Below are 25613 nucleotides of genomic sequence, written 5' to 3' on the forward strand. Positions count from 1 at the left end.
TCCTTTACTGAAGAGACTTTATTGAAAAAGGTGCTATGGACAGGAGCCTGGTCTAGCTCCTGGGTTGGCCAAAGTCCTCAGAAGGAGCTGAGGGGAAGAAGCCTCCTGGTGGAAGACGACCCACCCAAAGCAATGGTCCTGCAGGGAAAGATGAAGGCTTTGCTCTGGTAAGAGTAGCCAGCCCGGGGGGTTCTTCCTTTCTGGGAGAGGAGAGTCTGGGGGCCTCCGCCAGCCTTCAGGGCCCTTCTCATGCACTCGGAGTGTACTGCAGAGCCAGTCGGTCAAAATCATTCTCCTTCAACAGAAAACAAGAGGGAGGTACCCAGTCAGTCTCTCATACACATCCAGCCAAAGTTCTGAGAAGGAAGCGACCCCAGAAGGCCTGAATCCAGTCTCTGACTGAAGCGGCAAGCTGCCTCCTTCACAGCAGCCCGGACAAATGCTCATGTCAGCTTCTGCAGGGATTCATCCCGTGACAGGGAGCTCACTATCTCCTGGGAAGCTCTGTTCTCTCTTATAATGAATGAGCTGAAATCTGTTTCCCTGAGATGTTCTCCTGCAGCTGCCCTCTGGGGACAGGCAGAAAGAGCCTTAATGCGCTTCCCAGGGGGAGCTCTCCATGGTACAAAACAAGCCATGGGTCTGGAGTCAGGCAGAGGACCTGTGTTCCAATCCAGCTGTCTCACTTCCTCTGTAAGCAGGGGCATGGATGCATTCTCTCTGGGGCTTATCCATAAAAAGGAGTGGGGTGGCCTGAACAGCTCTTCTCCCATGATCTTTTGAGAGACCTAAATGTGCCCTCTTTAAAACGTGGGAACCAAAACTAGACACAAGACTGCAGGTGGGGTCTGACCAGGGCAGGCCCAGCCTGGACTCATCCAGGACACTTGACCTATAGAAGGGCAGCTGTGGTAAAAAACACAAGTTTTAGCTGAATCATTTGAGAGTTGAGGGCATGCTACTGAAGTGGCTTTTGAAAGACCACCCTTTTGGGAAGGAGACTGTGACAAACGGCGGGTGCGCCTCCTGCTGCCTGGAGAGCGTGGCCAAGCACACCGTCCGGGATGCCAACTTAAAACGGAGGGTAGAAGTTCACACTCACTCTGGCTTCTGAGCTTAGCGGGTGACGGCGCACACTTTGGTGATTGGCTCTGGTTCTCAGCCTGACGGGCAGTTTGGAATTCGGTGAGTTTTATAAAAGAATATAGACTAAGCTTAGATCTAAGATTATTCATTTGTATTTCTACTTTCCTGTTTCCCTAATCGGTATCACCTGTTTGTTGGCTAATTAATTCCCAAACAATAAAAGCTAATCCCTCTCTGATTAAAGCTCAGAGGCTTCCTTTCTTACTGGTCTGGGAGATATATAAGGGTAAAGTTAAAGGGGGAGTTTAATGACCTTATATCCAATTTTAAATCTCACACAGCACAAAGGGCAGACTGGGAGCCATTGGGGGCTTGGACAGATAGGGAAGTTTACCTTGCTCTGGTATTCTTTGATGAATGGGTGGGATCGGTGGGCATCTTTCAGTTGTGACAAGTATCTATTTGTGACCTAGGACAGGACAAAGGGTCATTCGCCATCTTGGATGACTCACCCTGCCCGCCCCCCCCCCCCCCAGCAGCCAGTGTATCTCAGACACATCTGGAAGGTGTCCCCCCTGCCAGGTCTCTTCTTCAAGGAAACCATCCTGAACCCTTCCTCCTCCTCCACTGCTCCCTCATCTGATGCCACACTTTGCTGTCCTCTTATCCTGAGAGACACTTGTCAGCCTTCCCTCGGACACCTCTAGTGACGGGGCACTGCGGCAGAGTCTATTTTTGGACAGCTCCAGCTGTCTTCTGTGTCCTCCATGGAGTGGTGGGGCACAGGCCTGAGCACAAGGGAGGGAAAGAGGGAAAGAACGATGGGGATCCTACCTCAGGGGGCTTCCCCAGGTGCTGGGACAAGACAATGAAGTTGATGAGGGTCTCTGGGTGGCTGCTGTCCTGGAGGCAACAAGGAGAGAAGGGCCCAGATGAGAACACAAGCACTGTCTGCTTCCCTTCCCAGTCTTCCCCCACAGACTCAGGGACCAGCCCCTTCTGCAGCACAAGAGTCTTTGTGAGAGGCTGGCATCCTTGGGGGCTGTGGGGCTTGTCTGAGTCCGCAGCTGAGCAGGTGACTAGGAGAGGGGATCAAGCCCCACCCTTTGCTGACTCTCACGTCCTGCCCTTTCCCATGTTACATTGGGAAGCAGGGATGAGGTCCGACGCCAGGTCTGTGACGCCAAAGCCAACCCTCTGAAGCAAAGGGGAGGCAGCAGGGCTGTCACCCCCACTTTACAGAGGTCACATATCAACAGGCTCCCAGCCAGTGCCGAGTGGTTCTAGAACTCACCCTGGGCCTGCCCCTTCCCAAGGAGAGGTGATCCTCTGAGCATAAAACTGGGTGCTGCTGGGGCCCCAGTTGGAAATTAGGGTGTGCCTTCCTTTCCAAGGAGGGGGGGCACCACCTAGAACCTAACCTTGTCAAGTGCCTCTTGGAGAACACCCTCTGCATCCTCCCATTTGCCCTGGGCCATGTAGCAGGTAGCTTGGCCATTGAGCAGGAGCAGGGTGGAGGAGCACTTATCAGCCATCTCCTGGAAGATGTAATAGGCATCCTGCAGCTTCTCACCACCCTAGGCGAAGACACAAGGAGACACAATGGTTAGAGCTGGGAGGATGACTGGGCAGCACTTTTTTATGTTCAATCACCCAAGAATCTAGTAATAACAGGCTTCCCTTCCCAGATCCACCCTCATGTCCTGTGGCTAGACAGCAAGCCCACTAATTTAGCAAAGACACAGAGAACCTCAAGATCTGGGAGGGCTCCTGGAGCACAGAATATCAGAAAAGACAGACCATGAATGATCAGAGCCAGGAACCTGGAGATCATTTATTCCATTCCTGTGTCTCCCCCTCACCTTGTTCAGATCTGTCATTTCATCTGGGTAGGGAATTCGTAGGACAGAAGAAAGGCCCCCCCCACCAATGCAAATGAACAATTTATCTTTTTTTTTTTTTAAAGTGAGGCAATTGGGGTTAAGTGACTTGCCCAGGGTCACACAGCTAGTAAGTGTTAAGTGTCTAAGGCTGGATTTGAACTCAGGTACTCCTGACTCCAGGACCAGTGCTCTATCCACCACGCCACCTAGCTGCCCCTGAACAATTTATCTTTAAGAGAGAGGAAGATGACTGACCCTACTAATTTACCACAGACTCAAAGAATCCCAAGAGGGGTTGTAGACCAGAGAATGTCAGAGACATGAGATTTCCCAAAGTGTCTACAATGCCTGGCTACCTCACCCCTCATTTTATGTATGGAGAAACTGAGGCCCAGAGAAGGGAAGGGATGGGAACAGAGTCTGACACAGAGTCGGAAGCAGAACTCAGGCCTCTCAGGGGCTGCTTGTGTGTCCCTCAGAGGCCTCATGGCTCTCCCCCATAAGTCTCTGAAAAGGCAAGCAGTGAAGCGCAAGGCCTGAGCTCTGGAATTCATTCAGTTACTGGAAAGGGGCTAGTCAAGCAGTTCCAGCCTCCTTACAGAGAAAAGCGAGGCAAGTTGGACACTCCGTAAGTGGGAATCTTGCAGGCCAGGGAAAAGGCCCAAGGCTTGGGGAAACAAATCTGTTGGGCTCCAGGACACTGGCACTTGACCCAGCCCAGGTGAATCACTGTGAATGCCTTGTGTGTTCCTAAGAGAGCCCTTTGAGAACAGTGATCAGCTGTCTGACAAAGCAGCTTGTCAGAGACCTGGAAAGCCCAACCAGGGACGTGATAGATTGCCAAGAGAGCAGGGCAAGGAAGAATCAAAGGGCCTGGCTTCATCACTCTGAAAATGGATCCAAACAGAGACGGAACAAATGAACTCCGAGAGGACACAGGACATGTGAGGAAGCTGGTCTGCAACTGGCTTTCCTTCCTTGGCAAGAAGAGCCCACCCTGAACCCAAGGCAAGGCAGAGAAGCCTGCAGCAAGTGGGCCTGCTCTTGTCCTCACTGCTGGGCCCTGGGAGAAAAGAGGAGGGGACTGACCTCAAGGAAAAGCAGCCCAGCCACAATGCAGAATGTTGGGGAGCACTCACAGGGCAGTGCACTCATGGAGATGACGGATCCTTCTTCAACAGCATGGGACCTGTGGCTTCGGGCCCTCTTATATACCCTTGCTATGGGCATGCCATCTGTCTACGTGGGGCAGGACCAGTGCAGTGGGACCCCAGAAAGCATAGGACTAAGTCATCCCCCAAATATTCTTTCATGGAACAAACTCCGCATTCATTCACTCCACCGCCATTTACTAGTAAGCATAATGCTTGGCGCTCGAGAGAGGAAGATGCCATGGATGCCGCCTTTGTTTTTGTGGTCACGGAGAGCATGGAGTCCCACACGTCTCTCATGTGGCCCCAGAAGGCAGAACTGGGATTAACAAAGACATGGGTTCTGGGGCAGCTAGGTGGCGCAGTGGATAGAGCACCAGCCCTGGATTCAGGAGGACCTGAGTTCAAATCCGGCCTCAGACACTTAACACTTACTAGCTGTGTGACCCTGGGCAAGTCACTTAACCCCAATTGCCTCACTAAAACAAAACAAAACAAAACAAAACAAAGACATGGGTTCAAACAAATGGGGATGTTCAGCTTGGAGAAGACTGAGGGGAAATCAGGACCAAGGTCTTCACATATCAGAGGGGCCACAGTGGAGAAGAGGGACTAGATGTGCTCCCCAGAAGGGAGACCTGCCCTGAATGGGAGGGAGATTTCTGCTCAAGAAGAGGAAGGATTACGTAATAGTCTGTCCAGTCACGGAATGGGTTCCCTGCAGTGTTGAGCCCCCTATCACCAAAGGCATTCCACCAAAGGCACATGAATGCACTGTTGGTGGAACTGTGAACTGGTCCAAGCCATGCTGGAGAGCAATTGGGATATTCTAGAGAAGACTCAGGGTTTGCACACTGGTTGGATAGTTTGATAATGGCTTAGCGTCACTTTCTTGATGTCAATCTTTAGGCCTCTTTTTAGGCCAAATAGCTCTTTCCTGTAGGAAGAGATGTAAGGTTACTGGAAATGAGAAGAGACTGCACTTCCCTTCAGGAGATCATGTACACTGAAGGACTGAAGTGGGAAAATGTTTTCCATTCACAGGGCATGGTTACAACAGCAGGTCACACTCACTGGTTCATTCAGTCCAGGAAACTGCCTGCTGACCCCCCTGCTCTGGGAAGCAGGTCTGGCTTCTCCCAGAGCTCTGGAGACTCACCATGGCCAGGTTGACCCAGGCAGTGGCCAGCTGCGTCAGAGTGGCATCCTCATCTTGTTCCTGCATCTTTTTTAGCTCCTTGCTATAACAAAGGAAAGAAACGAAAATCAGGGCTGAGAAAGAAACTTTGGAAAACCGGCTCAATCATGTGGGTGGAGCTAGCAGTTGGTCCAACCACACTTGAAAGCAATTTATAATTCCCATTTTTTTTAAAAGTCCATACCCGGGGCAGCTAGATGGCGCAGTGGATAGAGCACCGGCCCTGGAGTCAGGAGTACCTGAGTTCAAATCCGGCCTCAGACACTTAACACTTACTAGCTGTGTGACCCTGGGCAAGTCACTTAACCCCAATTGCCTCACTAAAAAAAAAAAAAAAAAGTCCATACCCTTTGATCCAGAGATCTCACTGCTAGAATCATATCCCAAGGAAGATAAAGATTGAAAGGTCCCATACAGTTCATGACAAAACAAGAAATTAGAGAGGTTCACAGGAAGATGGACAATTTTGAATGCATCAAATTAAAAAGTTTGTACCTAAGCAAAATTAGAAGAGAAGCAGGAAACTGGGAAAAATCTTTGAGGTAAGTTTCTCTGATAAAGATCTTATTTCTAAGATATATAAGGAAATGAATCAAATTTATAAGAAGACTCATTCCCCAATTGATAAAATAGGCAAAGGGTATGAATAGTCAGTTTTCAAAGAAAGAAATGCAAGCTATAGTCATATGAAAAAAAGATCTAAAACACTAAATTAGAGAAATACAAATTTTTTTAAATCCGAGGTACTATCTCACACCCATCAGCCAAGAAACATTTATAAGACCTTACTATGTGCCAAGCACTGTGCTAAGCCCTGGATTGGAAAAGGTAATAAAAAGGGGTAAAGGGGCTGTGGGAAAATAGAAACATTAATGCACCATTGGTGCAACCATGAAGTGGTCCAGCCATTCTGGAAAACAATTTGGAACTATACCCAATGGGCAAGAAAACTCTGCCTACCCTTTGACCCAGGGGCACCACTACTAGGTCCATACCCCAAAGGGACTAAAGAAAAAAGAAAAAGACCCATATGTGCAAAAATATTAAGGGGCAGCTAGGTGGCGCAGTGGATAGAGCACCCGCTCTGGAGTCAGGAGTACCTGAGTTCAAATCCGGCCTCAGACACTTAACTAGCTGTGTGACCCTGGGCAAGTCACTTAACCCCAATTGCCTCACTAAAAAAAAATAATAATAAATAAAAAATATTGATAGCAGCTATTTTTCTGGTAACAAAAAATTAGGAACCAAGGTGGTGCCCATCAACTGGGCAATGACTGAAGTTATGATATATGGCACATGGTGCATGAATAAGGCAGCAAGGAGGCACAGTAGAAAGAACACAGGGTCTGGAGTCAGGAAGACCTGAGTTCAAATCCTGACAGACATTACCAGCTATGTGACTGGACAGGTCACTTCACCTCTTTCTGCCTCAGTTTTTTTTTTAAATAAATAAATTTTTTAAAAATTTATTTCATTAACATTTCATTAACATATCCCAATTATCTGCAAAAAAAATCCTACTCATTTTAAAACATTGAGTTCCAAATACTCTCCCTCTCTCCTGCTCCTTATACCTCTTTGAGAAGGCAAACAATTTGATATTGATTATACATATGAAATCATGCAAAGCATATTTCCACAATAGCCACATTGTGAAAGAAAATACAAAACAATAAAAATAAAGCAGAAAAAGGATGCTTCCCTCTGCATTCTGAGTTCATCACCTCTCTCCGTGGAGGCGGCTAGCATCTTTCATTCCTGGTCCTTTGAAACTGTTTTAGATCATCGTGTTGATCAGAGCAGCCAGGTCTTTCACAGTTTATCCTTACAATATTGCTGCTGTCTTCTTGTTTGTCCATTTTCAAAGAGGACTAGTGACATTATGGGGTGATGTTGTGACTTGTGTTTGAATTGGATTGAAGTGAGGCCTCATTCTCTTCCAGGGTCATCAAAGTCCAGTGACAGGACAAAAGTCAGGATGACCGGTGATGGCTGGGATGCAGTAGATGACCTTGGATTCTTTGATGTCTGACCAAGTTCTAAGTGCTCCAGAGCCCCTGCTTCAGCCACCTTCATGGACAGTGAAACAAACTGTTCCCATTCACATATTTTGCTGGGAGAAGTCTTCACATGCTTGGGGAAGACACCCCCCTAACTCACCACTGGGTCTGAGGTCTGTCAGTTTCCCTCAACCTGATTTAGCCTCTTTGCCAGACTGGGTACAATGTTCTCCTGGTTCTGCTCACTTCATTTAGCATCAGTTCATGTAGGTCTTCTGAAGTTTTTCTGAAACCATCCTGCTCATCATTTCATTGTGCTATACCACAATGGTATTCCATCACAATCATATACCATAAATTGTTCAGCCATTCCCCAATTGATAGGCATCCCCTCAATTTCCAATTCTTTGCCAGCACAAAAAGAGCTGCATGCTCTTTCTCACTCTCCCTCTCTCTCTCTCTCTCTCTCTCTCTCTCTCTCTCTCTCTCTCTATATATATATATATATATATATATATATATACACACACACACATATATGTATGTATGTGTAAATATATATATATATATATATATATATATATATATATATATACACACACATGTACATGTAGGTCCTTTTCCCTTTTCTTTGATCTCTTTGGGATACAGACCTAGTACTGGTATTACTGGGTCAAAGGGTATACACAGCCCCATATCCCTTTGGGCATAGTTCCAAATTGCTCTCCAGAACGGTTGGTTCAGTTCACAACTCTACCAACAGTGAATTAGTGTCTCAGTTTTTCCACATCCCCTCCAGCATGTCATTTTCCTTTTGTGTCATCTTAGTCAATCTGATAGGGGTGAGGTGGTATCTCAATTTTAATTTGCATTTCCCTAATCAATAGTGACTTGGAGCATTTTTTCATGTGACTATTGATAACTTTGGATTTCTTCTTCTTAAAACTGTCTGCTCATATCCTTTGACCACTTATTGAGTATGGAAAGTCTGTCTCAGTTTTTTTAACTGTAAAATTAAGACAATAACAGCATCTACCTCTCAGGGTTGTTGTGAAGATTAAATGAAATAATATTTGTAAAGTACCTTGAAAGCGGGCTTTGTAAATGCTAGCTATTATTACTGTCAGCTATTATTATGAATCTGGTGCAATAATATTGTGCTGTAAGAACTGATGAAAGGGATGGTTTCAGAAAAACCGGGAAAGACTTGTATGAACTGATGCAAACTGACATGAGCAGAACCAGAACAATTTCTAGAATAACAACAATATTATACAGACAACCAACTTTGAAAAAATTAATGACCCAACACAGTTCCAAAGTACTCATGATGAAACATGATGTTCACCTCCAGAAAGAGAACTGATGGACTCAATGAAGATCAAAGCATTTTTTTTTTTTGGATATAGCCAATGGAGGTATCTGTTTTGCTTGACTATATATGTTCATAATGTCATTTTTTTCCTTCTTGTTTTCTTATTGGGAGAAGTGGAAGAGAAAGGGAGAGAATAAGGACCTGAAAATAAAACTAAAAAAAAAAAAGGTTCCATACACAGCAAAATATTTATAACAGTTTTTTTTTGGTAATAGCAAAGAAGTGACAATGAGGTAGGTACCTATTGATTGGTAATGGATAAACAAGCTGTGGTTCCTAAATATGATAGGATATTACTGCAGGATGATGTAAGAAACTACAAGTGTGATGACTACAGAGAAGAATGGAAAGATTTATAAGAACTGATGCAAAGTGAAGTAAGCAGAACCAGGAAAGCAATGTACATAGTGACTAGAATATAAATGGAAAAACAAAACAATGAAAATTGGATTATAATAACTGAGCATGGCTCCTAAGAAGAGTTATGAGAAGATAACTCTACTCCTTGTTCACAGAAGTGAGGGACCATAGGTTTGGAATTCTGTATATGTTACAGTATCAGTTAATTTTGCTGAAATTTTTCCTTCAAAAAAAATTTAAAAGTGTTTTCATTGAACAAAAATCTATTTTATCTTCCTTTCATCCTCTCCCCTCTAGCCTGACTGAAAGGAAAAAGAAACACAGAATTATTGTAATAAATATGAATGGCCAAAGAAAACAAATGTCTGCATTGGCTGCAAACCAAAATCCTATGGCTTATTGTGCACAATGAGTGGATACTGAGGTGGACAGCGGCTTTATGGCAGTAAGGTCCTCTCTACCATCATGAATGATTACTGTGCTCATCAGAGTTCCGATCTTTAAACTGTTTACTTTTAGAGAGTTGTTCCAACAACACAACATACACAGTTAACCGCAACGATGTAAAAGAACCAAAAAAGATTGAAACTAGACACCATGTAATTAAAATGACCATGGCTGGCTCCAAGGAAAAGACAAAAAATGTTGCACTCTCTCCTTTTCTGCAAAGGTAAGGGAGCGGGGGAAGGGCAACTATGGCATGGAAGATGGCACATCAATGTGTTCGTTACGTTTGCTGGGCTACTTTTTTATCTTTCTTTTTAATTCTTTATAATAAGATATAGGTCTTGGAGCCCTGGGATGGGAGTAGGAAGGATGTCTTTTGAAAATGAAAATGAGGTAAAAATAAAAGCGATCTGATCACTGGCCTCATCATCTTTCTTCCCCTAACTTCCCCATCATCCTCCTAGTCACCCAAGCCTAAGCCTAGGGTCATCCTTGACTGACTCTTCACTATCTCACCCCCCATCAACCACTGGCCAAATCCTAGCAATTCTGCCCCTGTCACATCTCTGATAGAGGCCCCATTTTCTCCCGACACCATCGTCACCATGGTGCAGACTTTCATTACCTCCACCCTGGGCTTCTGCACTAGACTGCTGGTTGATCTTTTCCCGCTCCAGTCCATTCTCTACTCAGAGAAGTGATCTCCCTAAAGTGCAGGTCTGATCGTGCCACCCCCTATTCAATTGACTGCAGTGGCTCCCTATTACCTGCAGGATCAAATAAAAGACCTTCTGTTTGCTTTTTAAGGCCCTTGATCTCCCTTGCAGTCTTCTTATATTCCCCCCCTCTCCCGACAGACACACCCATATTCTGTGATCCAGTAATTCTGGCCTTCTTGCTCTTCCTCAAACAAGACCCTCCATTCTGCTGAAGGCTTTAAAAAGCCAAGAAGCCCCTCCTCAGTCCTCCTTAGCCTGAGTGCTCTCCCTCTGCTTGGCCCCAATTTATCCTTCTATATTTTTGTACATAGTTGCTGCCATGCTGTCTCCCCCTCATCCTGTGAACTCCCTGAAGACAGGCAGGGGCTGTGTTTTTACCTTTCTTTGTATCGCAGCTCTTAGCTCAGTGCCTGCAGTGGGCACTTAATAAATGCTTGTTGCCCTGACTTGACAAGACATCCAAAAAGCTGCTTGAAAAGGAAGAAGGAATCAGCACCCAGGAGTCTGACTGGTTGCCACTGCCATGCTGCTCTAGGTGGCCCTCAGTCTCTGGGAGGCCTGTGGCCCAATGCCACTGACCCACATTTTACCAAGGGGGAGCCCGGTCAGGAGAGAAGGGGGCTGCCTCTCCCTGTGGGTCCTCCACGGAACTCCCCAGGCACTTCCTGCAGGGATCTTGGCAGGAAGCGCAGCAGGCCAGGAATCAGACCTGGCCGTCCTTCATGCTGGGGGTGCAGGGAGGCTCTACGCTCTTTTGAAGTAACACATGCCTAGTGGTGACAGTCCTTTAGGAGTACCTTATCACTGCACTGGAGCAAAGACATAACAAGGGACTTGACCAGAGGCAGCACCTGAAAGAGGGTGTGTCTGAGCACCTGGGTGACAGTGCCAGCTCCTCTAGAACAATGAGACTGAACTGGAGGATCTCTAAGGTCGGTTCCTGCTCTGACACTGGCTCCTACGTTCTGACCCATCCGCCCTCAGTGGTGGTTCTCTAGCCCAGAAGGGCAAAGCAGAGACTGGAGGACACAGAGATGAGAGTCAGGTCCTGCACCTGACTTTAGCAAAGTCAACTGTGCAAGCCCACGCATTCTGTGGAGACGAGGCCTGCAGCTCTTACTGGACTACAGTAACAGTAATACAGTAAGTGGCCAAGAGGAGCCAAGAGCACAAGTCTAATGTCCAGGAGGAGGGAGGGGTCAGTGGGGCTGGGTGCTCTGGCCTGCTCAGACCCCAGGCGGATGAGGGCCATAGTGCCGGCACAAAGGAAGGCAGTGGAAAGGGACACCAAAGCAAGTCATACAAGGGTCAGCTGAAGGAACTGGGAACGTTTAGCCAGAAGAAGAGCAGACTTGGGGGATACACAGTATCTCCAAGCACCCTGGAAGTCTGTTCCTAGAAGACAAAGTAGATTTGTTCTGCCAGGCCCTAGAGGCAACAACTAGGAACAAACAAACAAACCCCTTCATCCTCAGCACCAAGGATAAGGATCTTAACAATTAAAGCTGTGCAGAAGAGAAAAAGCTTCCTTTGGGAGGGCAGCGGGAAGGGGAAGGGAGCTCACTGGAGGTGTGCGAGTGGGGGCTGGACGATTCCCTATGGGGACACCAGTGAGGGGATTTGTGCTGGAGGGAGGCAGGTGTTGGACTGTGGTTTTTGGTGTCTCTGGCACATGATCTTACCGGGCTAGGTCCAGTCTGTCCAGCTTCAGAAGAATCTGCACGATCATGGCCATGCTGTTTGGAAAGAAGGACAAAAAAGGAGGTCAGCTCCAAACTCTAGAAACACATTGGCCGGCTGCAGGCCAGGGCACCCTGACCGCCTCCCACCTTCCCCAGTGGCAGTCCCCTAAGCCCTAGTGGCAACACTGGCCAAAGGGAAAGGCTGAGAAAATCAGCCACCCTGAAGTGCTAGGCCTCCAGCCTAGCCATACCTCTGGACACATTCCCTGGGAAAGGTCACAGGGATTTGAGAGGGGATTATTACAGCATCAAGGAGGATTTCGAGAAAAAATTAGCATTTGAATGGAGAAGTCAAAGAAGCAAGGATCTGTCTCCTAGCTACCCAAGCTCAGTGGTAGGAAAAAGGGGGATAAAGAGAAGGGAGGGTACAGAAAGGATAGGAAACTGAGAGACAGCAACACAAAAGGCATGTAGGAAGAAGTCATCAGGAAAGCTTGAAACCTGCAGAGTGGGAAAGGGCAGATCACAAGCCCACCAAACAAGACAGGTTAGCCCAGCTGAGTAGGGATTGGTGGGTGATAAACTTTCCAGCTGGAATGGAAGCACAGACCTAATGAGCATGCAGAAAGACTCAGTAATCCAAGCCAGGGGGCTCAAGGTGGGATGTCCCAGGTGGGCTAGGAGGGAAGACTGGTGTCAGGCCCCAAGCCTGATGAATGTTCACAAGTGCACCGTGTCTGTGTGAGGAATCCCCCCCACGCCTGCTGCATGTGGGCTGACCCTGACCTTAGACGCCCAGTGCCAAGGAAGCCTCTCTCTGAAGATTGTGGCCACCACTGATCTTTCTCTCCTCAGCCCTTCCAAACCACTTGGTTCTTTTTCCATTTTAAAATAACATTGACCACAGTAACAACCAACATTTCTCGGCCACTCTATGGCTTATAAGGTGCGTTCCTCAGTCACCCCATGAGGCAGGAAGGTAAGTATCCCAACTTGACAAGGAGAGGAGAAGCCCAGAGTCACCCGCCCAGGGTCTTCTGACCCTGAGCCCTGACCTGCAACCTTAATACCCAGCCAAGTCTTCAGTATGGATGTTATTTGTCAGCCCCTTCTCAGACGTGCTCCACAAAGGCACGCTGTAGCACGGTGAAGTCAAAGGGCCTAGGTTGGCATGCTGGCTCTTCCACTTCCTCAGGCAGCCTCAGGCCCACTGCACAGCCTCTCTGGGCCTCAGTTTCCTCATTTGTAAAATAGGAATGATCTTCTTCACATTCCCCGCTTCATGGGTTTGTTAGGAAGATAGAGAGGCATGAGCTACCAGCACCGATGGTGTCCTCTTGTTTCTGTTCCACTCAAGTGTGTTGGCTTCGGTGTAAGTCCAAAGGCCACAAACTCAAAATTCCTTGAACAGGGCAGGGACCTGGTATGCCCACACTGCACCCTGTGACCAGCCAACTGAATATAGGATATATGGAGAAGATGCTAGCTGGAGAGGGAGGGGAAGGGCTCTGTCATCTCTAGCCTGGGAGTGTCAGAAAAAGGACAAGGGCTGAGAAACCCTCCTGAAGCCTGCTTTGAGGACATCTGTCACAAGTGCTGAGCTAGGAGCAGGAGAGCAGTTCACTGGTCAGTCCAGGGAATCCTTGCAGAGATCGCCTCATTTTGAGCTTCTCTTTCCCTCAGAGAACAGTTTTGATAGTAGGCCTTGAACAAACCATTGCCACTCTCTTGTTCAAAATAGATCCTCTTCTAGGAGGCCAAACACCCTAATTCACTATTCAAGGTCATCTACGATCCAGGTTCTCCCTTCAGAACAGGCCTCATCTCACCCTGCTCCCCTCCAGCGATGCTATGAGCTAGCCAAAAGGGATGTCTTTCTTATCTTTGTGCCTCCCCGACTCCATTGCAGATGCTGGAGTGGCTATGCTTTGATCTCTAATGTTTCAAATCCTACTCATTTTTCAAGAATTCACCCCAATGCCACCTAAATTCAACATAACAAATATTTGTTGTTGCTATTGCTGTTCAGTCCTGTCCAACTCTTCATGACCCCATTTAGAGTTTTCTTGGCAGAGATAGTGGTTTGCCATTGCCTTCTCCAGTTCATTTTACAGATGAAGAAACTGAGGCAAACAGGGTGAAGTGACTTGCCTAGGGTCATATAGCTAGGAAGTATCTACGACTGGGTTTGAACTCAGGAAGATGAGTCTTCCTGACTTCAGGCCTGGTGCTCTCTCCACTTCATCACCAAGCTGCCCACAACAAACATTTCCTGGGTATCTAATATGTACCAAACACTGCGCTGGGCAATTCTTCATGGAGCCTGGGGACGTGATGTAAACACAAGTAACCACAACAAAAGATACTGAAGTTGGGGGCAGCTGGGTGGTGCAATGGATAAAGCGCTGGCCCTGGAGTCAGGAGGACCTGAGTTCAAATCCAGCCTCCGACACTTGACACTTACTAGCTATGTGACCCTGGGCAAGTCGCTTAACCCCCATTGCCCCACAAAAACAAAAAAACAAAAAACCCCACAAACAAAAAGATACTGAAGTTCATCAGAGAAGTGACAAGTCAGGTCCAAGAAAAAAAGGTCATTAATAGCAAACATTTGTCATCAACTAGGGGAGGGTGGGAAAAATCAGGGATGGTGCCAAGAATGGTATGGCCTTTGAGCTGGGCTTCAGAGGATGGGTAGAAATTCATCAGAGGAAGAGAGGGGGCTGGGTATGAAAGGGGACAGCATGAGCAAAGGCTGCGAGGCAAGGGCAAGCCAGGGGATAGCAAACCCTTTGGTGAGAGCATAGAAACCACAGACCACATAAATCCAAGTGGAAGAAACGTGCTGAGGTTTGAAGCAGGCTGCTGAGCCAGGCAAAAGCCTCCCAAGTGTGACCCAGCAGGCATCGGGGACCCCAGAGCTTCCCGAGGAGAAGAGTAACACGACTGGATTATGAAAAATGAAGGGCTGAGCCAGGAGACCATAGGCCAGCACAGGCAGCTTTTTCAAGAAGTCTCCCACTAAAGGGCAGAGAAGACAGGAGATGGCTCAGGGTTTCATCAATACAGACAGGGGTACGTGAGAGGACTGATGCATGGAACGATACAGCAGGAAAATGGGGCGGGGCGGGATCCAGGGCATATCCAGGCAGAAGCATGTTCTCCTCTGGGAAGGGGATTTACTGGCTGGTGAGCCGGGAGGACAGAGAGGGGAAAGAGGCTGCGAGAGCTCCTGCCAGACGGGCCCAATCTTCCCAATGAAGAGGGTGGCTAAGCCACTGAATCTAAGTGGGAACTTAGAGAGAGGAGGAGGCTTAGCACCGCTGCTGTGGGCAAGGGGCAAGGTGCAACAGAAAGACTGCTGAGCAGCAGACAGGGCCCAGATGCTTCAGTCACCACCAAGGTGCAGTGGGCAGAAGCGGCCAGGTGTCAGGCCTTCCCCCAGTGACACTGGGCAGCCCTGGAGCAGAAGGAGAGAGTGAGCTGAGGATTAGCAGCTGGGCTATGGCAGGAGATGGGGTGGGGATCCCAGGGGGCAGCAGATAATTATTGAACCAGCACTGAATACAGTGACAAGTGGAGCCAGAGTGAGCAGGAGGGCCTGGGAGGGGGTAAGGGCCCAGGAGCTACATGGCCAGGGGAGGAAGCCCTCTCCTGTGCATCTATCACATTTTAACTGGTATTTATGGACCCGTCACCTCCTGATTAACAAGGATATGCCTCAGAATCAGAGACCTCAGAGCTAGCTAATGTGACTAAAGAGGAGGAGAGCAAGGCCACAGAAGTGAAGGGTCTTGCCTGAAGTGATTACACAGGTAGTGAGTGGAAGAACCAGGATTAGAACCCAGATCTTCTTTTCTTTTCTTTTTTTTTGGTGAGGCAATTGGGGTTAAGTGACTTGCCCAGAGTCACACAGCTAGCAAGTGTTAAGTGTCTGAGGCCGGATTTGAACTCAGGTACTCCTGACTCCAGGGCCGGTGCTCTATCCACTGTGCCACCTAGCTGCCCCTAAACCCAGATCTTCTGACCTCAAATCTGGTGCCCTTTCCATTGTACCCCTTTGTTTCACCTTGATATTGCCCAGTAGAGACCACATGGCATTTCACACAGTAAAATGTAGGTACTTTATGGATTCCCTAAAACAAATCCAACCCTGTCACTCCCTCACTCAATAATCTCCCATGGCTCCCTATGGCCTCCAGAATCAAATGAGAACTCCTCTGTTTGGTGTGGAAAGTCCCTTACCACCCCTGCACCCCCCACCTTCCAGACTTTTCACATCCTCAGTGATCCAGTGACACAGGCCTCCTGACTGTCCCTCCCATGACACTCCGTCTTCTCACTGAGCATTTTCTCTGGCTCTCCCCCATTCCTGGAGCTCTCTCCCTCCTCCTCCCTGGCTCCCAGCTTCCCTGTCTTCTTTCAAGACTCAGCTAAATCCCACCTTCTACAAGAAGCTTTTCTCAGCCCTCATGAAGGTCTCTGTGCCTTCTCATGAGACAACCCAATGTATCCTGTCTACAGCTTGCCTCAGTATAGTTACTCACATATTGCCTCCTCTGGTAAATTGTGAGCTCCTTGAAAACAGCTGCTTTTTTATTCCTGGGCCCTAGTACAGTGCCTGGCACATAGTAGGTGCTTAATAAATGCTAGCTGGCTTGACTGGGTGTCTAATGAGCTGAACTGGAGACAGCTCTGAGCCTGCTGCATTAAGGGATGAGTGGTCTTGGACACGGCCTAAGAGAGGAGAGGGAACGGTGCCGGAGGCATCCGGCACAGCCGAGCCAGGGCTGCGGAGCCCAAGGCAAAGCTGCTTTCAGCCGAGTGAGGGAATAAAGGTGCTTTCAGGCCTCTGGGCTGTGTCCTTGAAGCCCAGTCTCTCAGCATTCATGGATGAGCGTCTACCCAGAATACAAATGGGGAGGCCTTGGAAGGGACTGCATATTTCCAGACAAGTCTTATTCATCCGTTTCTATGACAACCATCCAAAGAAACTCTCTGCATCCCAAAGAATGTGTCCTTGCCCTCAGCCTCCTCGAGGTGCCTGATGAAGGGTGTTAGGGGTGGGGGGATGATGAAATACCCGGCACTCACCACTCCAAGCTCTCCCCCTGATGCAGTGTTCTCAGGGCAGCATCAGGGTTCTTGTCATGGAAGTAGATGGAAGCGGCCATCAACAAGAAGGTGGTATTGGCCACATCGACATTCTTTGCCATCTTTCGGTCCAGGTCTGCAACAATCGCATCTCTGCAAGATAGAGGGGATGAGGATGTGCAGGCCCTGCCCCTGTGCCCTGGCTCTCTGGACCCTATGAATCCTGTGGGAATATATTCTCATAAACTCACGAAGCCACAGAATGTCTGAGCTGGGAGGGACCTCGGAACGCTGGACGGGGAGGAAGCTGAGGAATCACTGGGCCAAGCCCGAGAAACACTGCTAGCATTTACGAGGGGCTCCTCAAGTAATGTGGTGCTTTGGGAAGGAACGATGCCCGCTGCTTCCCAAAGAAGCAGCAATCCAGGGCCCTGCCTGCCGTGACAGGCTCAGGACAGCTCAGTGGCCTCTGGCACAGCCTAAAACCAGGGCTAACGTCCCCTCTTCCAGTCTCATCTTCTCTATCCGAACAATGAGGTGTTGGACTAGAATATTTCTAAAGATCCTCCCAGTCCTGCCATCCTGTGTTCTAAGAGCTCGCCCAGCTCTGACCTTGTATATACTATGCTCTAGGGACTCTTCCGGCTCCAAGATCCCATACGTTCCTCCCCTCAAAGAAATGTCTATGGTCCTAAGTATAATGATTTCTGTTTCTTAGACTGGGGGCTGGAGAGGAGGGGCACACTTCTCTAGTACATTCTCCTTCAGGAAACACGAACTCCAAGGGGAAAGCCTGAAATTCTAAGTAGGGACAAAGATCCATTACAGTCTCAGAGGGACGGTAAATAAGAAGTCCTTAATTAATCAGGCAGGTAGGGGACAGGGAGCCTATGGAAGCATCTTTCCCGTCGGCTCCCTGGTCTGACTCTGACCAGGTCAGCCGGGCCTCTACAACTGGTGTCCAATGCTGTCACCGAAACCCTGAAAAATCTCCCCTGAGCTTCCACAACAATGTCTACAAAGGCCCCAGCCCCAGCCCAGAAACATGGAGACCTCTCCTGCGGCAGAGGCTGATAAATACTGGCCCTGGAGGCCCTAAGAGAACAGAGCCCTCCAATGACAATAGCAAACCACTCACACTTCGGTGGTGTCTTACTTCTCACAAGAGGCCTGTGAGCTAGCCAGGCAAATGGCTGAAGAAACTAAGGACTGTCACTTGGAGCACCCGGCCCCTCCCACTCACCTCTGGCTTTCACTAGAAAGATACTCTGCAAACATCCGGACGGCCTGAAGCTCTGGGGAGGAGTTGGCTTTGATCTCATCCAGTACCACGCCATACTTTCTCTGGGGAGAGCAGAGAGACATCCCATTGTATTACTCCCTTCCTCATAAAAAGGCAGTTTGGGTCTTGGAGTGGTGAGGGCTGCAGGAGCCAGGCAGCATTCCTCCTCTCAGGGCTGTGGACAGCCTACCCTAAGGGAGCAGCCTCAAGACCAGCGGCCACAAGGAAGCCCAAGTTAAGATCCTCTCTGAGGTACTGGGTACAATAGAGAAGTCCCTGGACCTGGAGGGAGGAGGCCCTAGGCCCTCAGTCCTGGGCTCAGCCTTGACAGTTATTAGCTATGCAGCAGCTAAGTGGAAGAGTGGATGGAGCCCTGGACTAGGAGTCAGGAAGATCTGAGTTCAAAGCTAGCTCAAATGCTTACTAGCTGTGTGAACCTGGGCAAACCACTTTACCTGTGGTCCCTTGGTTTCCTTTTCTGCAAAATGGGGATCATAAGAGCACCTCCCTCCCAAGGTTGTTGTGAGATCAAATGAGTACAGTGGCTAGCACATAGTAAGTACTATATAAAGGCTAGTTACTATTCTTATGATTATTGTTATGGCAGTTATAAATTTAGGTGTTATTGCTAGCTTCTTTTTATATCACTTTAATTTCTCAATATGTTCCTCCATTCTTGTTCTCCCAGGGAGCCATCCCTCATAACAAGGAATAAAAAGGAAAAAACCAAAACAGTCCAGTAAAACCAAGCAACACATCAACGTAGCCCTACATTCCAGGAAATCTTCCCTACCCCCTCGTCCCCTGAGGAGGGAGAATCTAAAAGAATATCATGACACTGTAACACTTTTGGGGGGGGCCAGATCAGACCTATTACTCTTTCTCTGGGGATTGTCTACTGTGGAAATTTCTCCATGAATGTAGAGTGGCAATCTGTAACTCAGAATCCTAGGAATCTCTCTGGGGTTCAGAGAGGTTAAGGGCATTCCCCATGATCACAGAGCAAATCTGTGGCTGAGGAAGGACCAAAACCCAAAACTTCCTGACTCCAATGCTGCCATGCCATCTGCTCCATCATGCTGCCTCTTAAGGAAAGGCTAATGTGAACAACTTAGAGGAACTTGAAGATTTATTTGAACTGATACCAAGTAAAATAAACAGAACCAAGGGGCCAGTGTTCACACCAATCACATGAACATAAAGGAGAACAATGTAAAGATTTCAGAACTCAGATTTATGGAATGAGCGTCCTAGAGACCTGGTGATGAAACAGATCACATGGTGGAGGGTGGGGGTGGGGGTCTGTTTTATTTAACTGTACTCCTTTGCTATAAACATGATTCTTTGACATGGGGAGGAAGTTACTGGAGAATGAAAATAATCTGAAAGGTATTAATAAAGCCTTTTTAAGAACAAAGCATTGATCTTCTCTCTCTGAAGCCGTTCTCTCTCTATTAAGAGAGAAGAAAGCCTGCCCTGCCTAGATACAGTCTTTAGAAAGCACACCAATATGAGGGATTAATAGCTTCTGGGCCTTCATTCCTCCTCTGTCCAATGAAATACTTGGGAGAGAAGGTCTGAGGTTCTCTTCAAGATTTAACAGTTCCCATTCCTTCCAATTATAAAATTCAATGTTTTATGTTTCAAGGTCTCTTCCGGCTCTATCATTATTATTATCAAGATTTGTTCCAGAAGCAAAGCAAATGGACAATAAGGGGGCGAACTAATTTTGTCATGGAGGCATGGGAACTCAGACTGAAGGACGTATGTGAGTTACAGAGTCTGAAAACATCCTCACCTGTGCGAGATATGCTCTGTACAAGAAGACATCTCTTTCAGCTTCTTTTTCTGGGCTGGAAAGCTAGAGAGAACCGAAGATGTTAGGATGAACACATATGGAACCAGAATCAACCAGTCAATCAATCAATCACACCTACCATAGGCCAGGTATAGTGATAGGTGCTGTGCTAGGAAGACATACATCAAAAGGAAACAATTCCTACCCCCATGGAGCTTGTATCCTATTGGGGTAACCACATGAGTAAATACAGCATACCCCTTCCACACAAGGCACATCAAAGCTGTGTGGGTGGGCAGATGCCAGTAGCTGGGACAGAACAGAGAAGGCTTCCTGTAGGAAGTGGCCCAGGAGGTGGGCTTTCAAGGACAGCTGGGGATTCTAAGAGTCAAAGGGGTGTGACCCTGGGAAAGTCACTTAATCCTCATTGCCCCACCCCCAAAATAAATAAAAAGCATCGAGGTGTCGCAGTGGATAAAGCACTGGGCCCTGGATTCAGGAGGACCTGAATTCAAATCCAGACTCAGACACTTGCCCCTTACAAGCTGTGTGACCCTGGGCAAGTCACTTAACCCTCATTGCCCCACCCCCCCCCCAAAAATTATTAAGAGTTGGAGGGGAGGAAGAGTCAGTCCAGGAAGACAGGGCAAAGACTGTAGGAAAAGGGAAATTGAGGTTTGTGTGTGAAGAAGAGGGAGAAGTCCAATGTGGCTGAACCGTGGAGTCTCTGAGAGGGAGGCATGTGCCATAAATCTGGAAAGGAAGGCCAGGGCCCAACTCTGAGGAGTATCCAACACCCCCACTTTGTAACTCATCCTAGACAAAACCAGGAGCCCCCCGGAGGTTCCTGAGCAGGGCAGAATAGGCTGAGTTCAGGCCTTATTAGCACCATCCAAAGCAGCTGAACAGCAAGGCTAGGCAGCCGTCTTAGTTTTCAGCGTAGATCAGGCCCATACTGGGCTATGCCAACTTAGAATTCAATATAACAGGGGCCTACAGTCTGCAAGGCCCTATTCTAGGTAGTGGGGATACAAAGAAGAAACCACAGGCTTTGAACTCAAAACAGCTGAGTTGGCAAACATTTATTTAGAAAGGGAAGTAGACTTTGCGGTGGCAAAGAACTGGAAATTGAGGGGATGCCCATCAATTAGGGAATGGCTGAACAAGTTTTGGTATATGAATGTAATGGAATACTATTGTGCTTTAAGAAATGATGAGCAGGATGGTTTCAGAAAAACCTGGAAAGACTTAAGTGGAGAGATGCTGAGTGAAGTGAGCAGAACCAAGAGAACATTGTACACAGTAACAGCAACATTGTGTGATGATCAACTGTGATAGACTTAGCCCTTCTCAGCAATACAATGATCCAAGACAATTCCAAAGGACTCATGATGGAAAATGTTCTCCACATCCAAAAAAAAAAAGTGTGGAATCTGAATACAGATTGAACCAAACTATTTTTACTTTTTCTTTTCTTTTTTTTCTTTCTTGAAGATTTTCCCCTTTTGTTCTGATTCTTCTTTCACAACATGTGAATGTACATATATAACCTATATTAGATTGTTTGCTGTCTTGAGGAGAGAGGCAGAAAAATCTGGAACTCAAAATCTTATAAAAATAAATGTTGAAAACTATTTTTACATGTAACTGGAAAAAATACTATTTATGGAAGAATTTTTTTAAAACAGAAAAGAAAAAAAGAGGGGAGGTGGGGATGCCAAACAGCCAGCACGGCTTTATCAGGTCATGTCAGATGAACCTTGTTTCCCTTTTTGACAAGGTTACTGGTTTAATGAATGAGGGTAAGGCTGGGGATAGATTTTATATAGATTTTAGCAAAGCTTTTTTTTTGGGGGGGGGGGCAGGGCAATTGGGGTTAAGTGACTTGTCCAGGGTCACACAGCTAGTGTCAAGTGTCTGAGGGCCGAATTTGAACTCGGGTCCTCCCGAATCCAGGGCCAGTACTTTATCCACTGCGCCACCTAGCTGTCCCTTAGCAAAGCTTTTGATAAAATTTCTCCAACCGCTTTGTAGAAAAGCTATGCATCAGAAAACAACAATTAAAGGGGTTCAGAAATGACTGGACTCACTGAGGGGTTGCCAATGATTCTATGTCAGCAGGGAAGGAGGACCCCAGGGTAGGCCTGTGAAGATCTGTGCTTGGCCCTGAGCTGTTTGACATTTTTATCAATGGTGTGGATAAAGAGATGAGCAGCAGGCTCATCCGGTCTGCAAATAACACCCAGTTTGGAGAGAAGCTGGCTCACTAGATGACAGTGAGAGTTCAAAAGGATTTCGACGAGCTCAAGCACGGGGCTGAATCTAAGAAGACAAGATTCATAGAAACAAATGGAAAGCCTGTACATGGGTTTTCCCAGATTCAGCTTCACAAACATAAGTTGGGGAGGCATGGAGAAACAGCAGTTGGAATGAAAAAAGATCTGGGGGTGTAAGTGGACTGCAAGCTCCATGGGAGTCTGCAGTGTGCTGTGGGGGTCCTAAGAAGCCAGGGCCATCTGGGCTGTGCTTTCAGGAACTGGGAGGAGGTAGTGCCACCATAACTGGATCTCATCAGACTTCCTCTGCAGGATGTATCCAATTAGAGGGCAGCTTGGATGGCGTAGGGCCGTGAGGCCACTGCAAGGACTCTCAGGACATCATAGGGACATCTCACCATCCGTCTCACAGTCAGTCTTCACCAAGTTTCCCTAAAGAAGCCTTTGGAGAGGAGGAACCCGGTGTGTTTAGCCTGGAGAAGAGACAATCCAGATCTTCAAGTGTAGGAAAGTCTGTCGTGTGGAGGCAGGATTAGAGTTGTTCTACTTGGCTTCATAGAAGAAGACCAGGAGTATGGGGGGAGTTTTGAAGAGGCAAGTTTGGGATTAAGGTGGGAGATCCACATGGAGTAGATCACTTTCAGACACACAGGGGGCCCTGGATGGCCACCTCACAGGCATGTTATTGGGGAGATTCCTTTCATGGATGGCTTGGACCATATAGCCAATGAGGCCCCTTCCAATTCCCAAATCCCATCCATGCTTTCTTAGAAAAAGCCATCCTCCCTGGGTGTAAGTACAACTCTTCTCAAATGATCATGCATGTACCTGTTTCTAGGTCCCCCTTACTAGACTGTAAGCCCCTTGAGTGTTTTTGTACTCCCAGCACAGGGCTTTGCTCATCACAGGAGTTTAATGAGTATTTGTTATACTGGACTGCATCCCCAATAGAGGTGACTGCTGTGGGGATTCTCATATACACAAATGTTATATATTTTGGGTCTTGGTTTTATCAACTTCCAGTAATTACCAAGCCAGTGAAATGGAAAGAATAGCAGGAAGATTTGGATCTGAACAGAGACAGCTTTGCCACTCATCAACTGTATAACCATGTATGGGTTATTGGAGTTCTCTGGGTCTTGACTTCCTCCTTCAATGCAGAAAATACATGTAAGAGTAAAAAATGAAACAGTCCTTGACGTAGGAGAACTTATGTTCTCAAAGATGAGAATGCTTCTGTTACCCACCTCACAGGGCTCTTGTGAGAATCATATGAAAATGTATGTGAAATCCTTTTTTAAAAACTATAGAGTATTCTACACATGTAAGTCACTACCTTTGCTAGACTTTGGGTTCCTTTAAAACAATTTCCTTTTGGGTTTTCTGGGAGGCAATTGGGGTTAAGTGACTTGTCCAGGGTCACACAGCTAGTGTCAAGTGTCTGAGTCTAGATTTGAACTCTGGTCCTCCTGACTGCAAGGCTGGTGTTCTATCCACAGTGCCACCTAGCTGCCCTCTTTAAAACGATTTCTGCTTGCCACCTTGCCCATGAAGAATCTGGTAATTGCTAAAGGATGAAATGACAAATCTGTGGAAAATCCTATACTGAACACAAGGTTGGGGACCTGGCATACACATGAGTTTACCTTACGAAGATAGCTTAGAGAATATTGGAGCTGGAACTGTGGACAGTACCAAGTTCAGGTTTGTACCAAACACCAATCCAAGGCTATTTATTTGTTTATGCCATCTGTAAAACTTTTATCCCTTAATGTACCTACCTTATGCCTTCTCACCCTAGGCTCCACCCGGCTGAGATTAAAGAGCTGTCCAAGGTAGACAAATTAGCTATTTAAAGGTCCTATACTATAGTCTGGGTAGGGAAATACAGAGTTGCCCTTCCACCTCTCCTCACAAGCCCTGTCAGCAGGAGAGAAAGTCTTAGATTGGGAGAGAGGGCTCCAAGGCCCAGCAAGCCTTCCTTATCTCTGCTGGTCTCTACTAGAAAATTCGTCTTTTGGCCACACCTCCCAACCACTATTGATTGGGGTAGCTCACTCAGCTTCTCTAACACTCCCAGATGAAGTTAATTAAGCTCGGCTACCGATAGTTAGCCTTAACCAAGTTTCCCTGACGGAGTGGGGGAAGAGGGAAGGACAAATTCTTAACAATGAGAACGGTCCAAAAGTGGAATAGCTTTCCTTAACAGGTAGTGAGGTCCCAGTCACTAGAGACTTCCAAATGCAGGCCAGATGACCGAACATTTATTAAACAGGATTTGGGGAAAGGGGGAGATTCCTGTCCGTTCAGGTACAAGTGGGGAGGTCAATCTCTTAAGGTCTTCCAGTCCTGAGGTCAAATCTTCCCCGAGCACTTTGTCAGTGCCTTTTCTTGGCCCGTGTTAAGATACAAAAGTTTAAGCGTGTTGCCCCCTAGGAGAAGGTGCGGTGGAAAGAAGGCTGGATTTGGAGTCTGGGGTCCTGGCTTTGAATCTCCGTTTGCTACTTACTACGGGCTGACCTCGAGCAAGTCGGCAACTGCTCTGAAGCCTCAGTTTCTTCATCTGTAAAACGAGGGGGGTCGGACTGGGTACCTATGACCCTATGCCTGCCAGTCCCATAGTCGTTCGTCTCCCCAACGCCCTGCACGAAGTAGGCGCTAAATAAACCTTCTCTGAATTGGAAGCAATTCGCTGTATCGGCCGCCTGCGCTCTCTGGGCCTCAGTTTGCGAGTATTTGGACGAGATTCCCTCTCCAGGGCCCTGGCGGCCGGGCTGGGCTGGGCTACGAAACCCCTGCCCCGCCCCGGTCCCGGCCCGGACCACGGCCTAAGTCTGGGGCGAGGAAGGCGCGACCAGGCGCCAAGCTCCCGCGGGCCTCGGACCCCAAACTCCCCGCCCTGCCCTCCATCCCAGCCCGCTCCGGCCGCACCTTGACGCGCTGCGCCTCGTTGATGCACTGCTGGTAGCTGCCAATGTAGAAGGCGTTCTTCACGTCGAACAGCTCGTCCACCTCCCCGGGGCCGCCGGGGGCCGGGCCGGGACCGGGAGCCGGAGGTGCCATCTTGTTGCCGACACGTCGACAGAGACGAGGAGGAAGTGACGGGAGTCGGCGCCCGCGCGGCCCTCTGGGAATCGTAGTTCTCTCCTCAAAGAGAGCAGGAAGCCCGGCTGAGGGGCGGGGAGTAGGGAAGGAGGTGTGTTTAGGAGGTGACGTAAAGGAGCGCTCCGGAAGTGCGGCACGACCGGTGCGCGAGAAACTT

The 25613-nt window shown here is 47.8% G+C and overlaps 1 protein-coding gene across 1 annotated transcript; it reads right to left on the minus strand.

Annotated features, from left to right (window-relative positions):
* Nucleotides 1–25456, minus strand: COPE (COPI coat complex subunit epsilon). The gene is made up of 10 exons (XM_043975096.1): nt 25283–25456; nt 20076–20138; nt 18239–18339; nt 16996–17148; nt 11902–11955; nt 5280–5361; nt 2508–2663; nt 1921–1989; nt 1481–1555; nt 1–295 (listed from the first exon to the last, which is right to left on the minus strand). The coding sequence occupies exons 1-10, from the start codon at nt 25412–25414 to the stop codon at nt 248–250; spliced, it is 933 nt and encodes a 310-aa protein (XP_043831031.1). The 5' UTR covers nt 25415–25456; the 3' UTR covers nt 1–247.
* Between the last annotated feature and the right edge of the window lie 157 nt (nt 25457–25613).

Source organism: Dromiciops gliroides, chromosome 1 (assembly GCF_019393635.1).
Source record: "Dromiciops gliroides isolate mDroGli1 chromosome 1, mDroGli1.pri, whole genome shotgun sequence".
Classification (NCBI taxonomy): domain Eukaryota; kingdom Metazoa; phylum Chordata; class Mammalia; order Microbiotheria; family Microbiotheriidae; genus Dromiciops; species Dromiciops gliroides.

Excerpts from the sequence above, each read along its gene's own strand:
- COPE (XM_043975096.1), bottom strand. The coding sequence starts at position 25,414 with ATGGCACCTCCGGCTCCCGGTCCCGGCCCGGCCCCCGGCGGCCCCGGG. Across the intron at positions 5,362-11,901 it reads GACAGACTGGACCTAGCCCG|CAAGGAGCTAAAAAAGATGC; the intron begins GTAAGATCATGT and ends CCTTTGTTATAG. Across the intron at positions 1,990-2,507 it reads TCCAAGAGGCACTTGACAAG|GACAGCAGCCACCCAGAGAC; the intron begins GTTAGGTTCTAG and ends TGTTGCCTCCAG.